Source organism: Vollenhovia emeryi, unplaced genomic scaffold (genome assembly GCF_000949405.1).
Source record: "Vollenhovia emeryi isolate VEMERY1.0 unplaced genomic scaffold, V.emery_V1.0 DF939372.1, whole genome shotgun sequence".
NCBI classification, from domain to species: Eukaryota; Metazoa; Arthropoda; class Insecta; order Hymenoptera; family Formicidae; genus Vollenhovia; species Vollenhovia emeryi.
This window is the reverse complement of record NW_011966994.1, coordinates 15,121-19,813: the sequence shown is the minus strand read 5'-3', so window position 1 is coordinate 19,813 and position 4,693 is coordinate 15,121. Positions and strand designations below refer to the sequence as shown.

Sequence of the window (4,693 nt, the reverse complement as noted above, 5' to 3'; positions counted from 1 at the left end):
AGACTTACATATATATATGTTGAAAACATATTTACGCTCCTGAGCCTCGAGCGGCCCGCCGGCTTCGCGCGGGACGGCGAGGTAAGGGGGGTAGCGCTGGTAGGAACAACTGAAAATCGGCCGCGAAGTGACCTATCTCGCCGCGCAAGCTCTGCAACAGAGCGTTGCGCGAACCGTAGGAATATTCCAGTGCCGCGTAGCAGTGATACGTAGTGCCACATGGACGAAGTTTCCAGCGATTTTCGACATCGGCCGCGAAGTGACCTATCTCGCCGCGCGAGCTCTGCAACAGAGCGTTGCGCGAAGCGTAGGAATATTCCAGTGCCGCGTAGCAGTGATACGTAGTGCCACATGGACGAAGTTTCCAGCGATTTTCGACATCGGCCGCGAAGTGACCTATCTCGCCGCGCGAGCTCTGCAACAGAGCGTTGCGCGAAGCGTAAGAATATTCCAGTGCCGCGTAGCAGTGATACGTAGTGCCACATGGACGAAGTTTCCAGCGATTTTCGACAACATGTGCACGAAAAATAGTACGCACGATTTGTTGAGTAACTGGGGATTTAGTACGGAAGTAATTGCGAACTTCACAAGTAAGTAAGTAGGTTTATTTATGATTAAATGTGAGAGAAATATATAGCTTTCTTACCCAGTCAGAAATGTCTCGTCGATCGACGTCGAAACGACGTCGTATGGACATCGAAACCGTCATAATGACGTCGATTCGACGTCGTTTCGACATCGATTGACGAGTCATTTCTGACTGGGTATTGTTAAGGCCCGGTCTACAATGAGTTGTTAGTCGTTAGTCAGAAGTCGGAACTATATGTCGGTCCTTTTTCTTCCACCCAGAATAGTCTATTCCTGGATAGACCAATCAGAGACACAAAAGAATTCTACATGGAGGTTGAAAAGCTTGGTTCTATCCCCAGTAATTGGGCTGTTATCCAACTAATGGCCAAAGAACGTGAGTTAAAAATAGAGGCTAGAACTTTTTCTATATTGACTTTCGAATGCCGTATGATGGCTTCAGCATGTGAGCGGAATTTGGGGGAAGAAATTCTGCCTCTCTTTAAGCAACAGTCAATGACATTGACAGGGTCTGAACTTAAACATAAAATGGACATCCTGTCCACTCTCCCAGAGACCGAAGAGCACACCTGGATTGCATTCATGCATGACCTACAGCAATGGAACTACACATTTAGATCATTTCAGCAAGCATACTTGATAAATGTCCTTTGTGATTTGTTTAAAGTGAACCATTTCCGCTACTTGATGCACATTTTCACTGACAGCAAGCTTATTTCAGCAAACAAGTTTACATCACCAGGATTTCCTGAAAAGTTTACTACTTGGGACACACATGCAGGTGGTAATCAGGGAATATTGCAGCAACTATGGACATTAATCACCATTATTGCAATAAGAAATGAAATGCATAAACTGGACCTTGAGCATAGATTGACAGGATCAGGGGACAATCAAGTGTTATTTGTGAAGCTAAGGAAGGGAAATCAACTACAGGCTATGATCTTTCACATAAAAGAGAAACTGAGATTGGCATTTGAATCCATAGGATTAGCCCTAAAGTTGGAAGAAACCTGGACCTCCCGTGAATTGGTTTGTTATCAACGACGATACTACCACAAGGGAGTATTAGTGCCAGGAGGCATTAAAATATCTGCAAGAGCATTCTCAGGAACCGGTGACATAAATGCAGGTTTGAATGCTGTGGTCACAACTGCTATTAATGGAGGAGTTGCATTAGCAGATCAACATGCTGATCCTATCATTGGACCTGCATTTGCATACACAGAAATCTTCCTGAATCTTCTTGGACATCAAGAGTGGACCAAATTAGTTCCTCATCAAGAGAAACCATTAGTTCTCTTGAGCATGTTGTCATCAGATTTTGGATTTTTGCCTTTTATACAGCTGACTGGATTTATGTATGCTGGACACCAAGACACCTTGAGTGAGTCATTATCTTTATTACAATACCTTTGGGACATCAGACCTGAATATCGTCCATTTATAGCTGGAACTGTTAGATTTAAAATAGGGGAAAGAGATCAAGATGCTCGACTTCAATTAGTCCTAGACCCCACTACCTTAAACATAGACAGACCTAAGCTCCCAGAAGCCATTATAAGAGACAATGTTGAGGAGTTCCTGATGACTCCAAAGAATGTCAAAAATGAGCAGCTTAGATTAATGTTCTCTTGCTGCAAAAAAGATGATCAGATTCGACTAGCTGAAGAACTTTTAAAAATAAGACCCATAAATACTGCCCTCTTACACTCACTGTTTGAGTATTCTCATATTGGTTCTTTATTAGGAACTCTTTCACGATTCAACAAGATATCATCCATAGTCAGGCTGGTTGGATTGAATAAAGTGGGAAGTCAAGAAATATGTTTTTCAAAAAGAGTTAGAGACCTTGACAATGCCAACTTGAAATATTTCTTTAGACGAATACATTCTAAAGTTACATACGGTGACAATTTTATTGGAGAGGTTACTTCATGTGATCGAACATACTATCTCCATTACTGCAGTATCAACAAATTGAGTCCCGTTTGTGTGTTCAGTGTGAGATTATTTCTCATAGCTTATAGCTATGGACTTGGCACTGAGTTCATCACTGGTCCTTATACCCCTCCACCATCTGAGCAGTTAATTTTTACTGATAAAGGTGTGCCCCTAGATACAAGAACAACTTTAATTGTTAATCCTTGCTTCAACATACCTGATTCCCTTGAACAATTAGAGATCAAAAGGGGATCCTACAATTTATACATATATTGGTAGTAGGACATCTGACCCTGTGCGAACAATAAAATTGACCACTCTGGATGGAGTAGAAGCAGGTACAGCTATAAAGACATTGCTCAAGATCCTTGCTTGGATGAAATCAACTCAGAGCAACAATAACATCATATCATTCATAACTGATCAATTAGGATCCAGAATGGAGGGATTAGAAAATATCATTCCTGGATTAGTTCCCGGAACTGCAGGAGGGTGCATTGACCATCGATTTGGGAGCCCTGGGACAGTTATGTGGGCATACTCAAATTCACCTACCATAATATCAACATGGTATCAGATAACTTCTAATAGAGCCACTCTCTTGCAAAGAGGGGAGGAAGACAGATTTGTATTCTTTCAACAGCTCTACCATCATATTTACAGTGTCTTGCGCTTCTGTAGACCTTATCATCACAGATTCGGGGTGATTGTAAGGACTGATCATTGTTCTTACCCAATTCCAGTCAGCCAATTCCAAGCTCCCCACTTGTATCTTCCGGGGCAGGATAAATTGATGACAGGGCTAATTTTGGATCCACTTAGAAAGGAGGCTTTGAGGAAGGAAGCTATACATTATCAAGGGGTCATGCACAATTCAACTCTGTATAAAGCGACAGGCACAGAAGTACTTGCTTCTGTTATAGGTAGCCAAGTGGCCCAGGGTATCATCATGTACTCTATGGGTCTCGAAGATATCAACTATGAGGAACATAAGATTAATTACAATCAAACATCTATAAACTTATCCATTTTGAGGAAGCTTCCACTGAGGAAATTACTCTCATCACTAGCTATACACCTAGCAGTTATGGGATACTTCGGCAATGCTGTAACCGTCAATAAATTGAATCAATTGGAAGCAAGATCACAAATTTATCATTCAGATTCTGTTAAATAATTGCTACCCACTATCTTTTATTTTCTCTTCCATCAACAATAGACTCAAACTACATTTTTCTAAAAAGATGAACAATGCCGGTGTAGAAAGGAGGGAGGAACCTCCGGGGGAGGAAAGGAAAACTTTTTTCTCGGTTCCTTATGTAAAGTCCTTTTCCGAGAGATTCGCTAACATAGTAAGCAAATCTGATTTTAGAATAGCTTACTCCTGCCACCATCCTCTCAAAAGATTCATTAAGACTGGCAAAGATAAACTAGAAAAGTTAGCTCATAGTGATGTGGTGTATAAGATCCCTTGCAAGGACTGTGATGCCACATACGTTGGTCAAACAAAAAGACAATTAGGAACCAGAGTCAAGGAACACTACAACGACATTAAAAGGAATCTCGCATCCCCCTCTGTCATATCTTGCCATAGAATGGACGCTTCACATGAATTTGATTGGGAAAGCGTTTCTATTCTTGACGAGGAACCATCATACCATAAAAGATTGATCTCAGAGATGATACACATAAAAAGACAGGTCAATTCTCTTAACAAACAATCAGACACAGAACTATTATCTGAAGAATACCTACCAATTTTAAACCTACTCCCTCCTCCGAAATGATTATTCCCCCCACTCCTCCTCTCTTACTCCCCCCTTCTCCCGTACATCCCACTTCCTTCCCTCACTGTAAGATAATCCTCGTGCCAGTTGACAAGTTACATTGCTACGACCATGCTGACCAAATTGATCCAGTTCACAGCACTTCCAACAAACTAATAAGTACGTTTTCTAAATCTAATTCTGTTTCTCCTATCAATTATAAACCAAATTATATTTTACCTTACAGCTCATTTGGGTACATGATAATTATTCCAAACTGCGTTTTTACTATGCTGTACACGACTTACGTTTAATGTTAACCGTCACGAAACTTTATATAATATTACTGTACTAAAGATGGTCTAGAATACGACCGAAACGTCTCTAATCTTTAT

At 41.0% G+C, this 4,693-nt stretch overlaps 2 protein-coding genes across 2 annotated transcripts in view; both read left to right on the top strand.

The window, feature by feature from the left end:
• Positions 1-1,070, top strand: part of LOC105558173 — an 8,487-nt gene extending 7,417 nt beyond the window's left edge. Inside the window, exons 3-4 of the mRNA XM_012005729.1 lie at positions 104-590; positions 850-1,070. Coding sequence (XP_011861119.1) covers positions 104-590; positions 850-854 — 492 coding nt within the window. The 3' untranslated portion in view covers positions 855-1,070. The remainder of the gene's footprint in view (positions 1-103; positions 591-849) is intronic.
• A 2,706-nt stretch (positions 1,071-3,776) lies between these two features.
• LOC105558172 lies at positions 3,777-4,319 on the top strand. The gene has a single exon (XM_012005728.1). It carries the CDS (start codon positions 3,777-3,779, stop codon positions 4,317-4,319), a length of 543 nt encoding a protein of 180 aa, XP_011861118.1.
• Positions 4,320-4,693: the final 374 nt, after the last annotated feature.

Excerpts from the sequence above, each read along its gene's own strand:
- LOC105558172 (XM_012005728.1), top strand. The coding sequence starts at position 3,777 with ATGAACAATGCCGGTGTAGAAAGGAGGGAGGAACCTCCGGGGGAGGAA.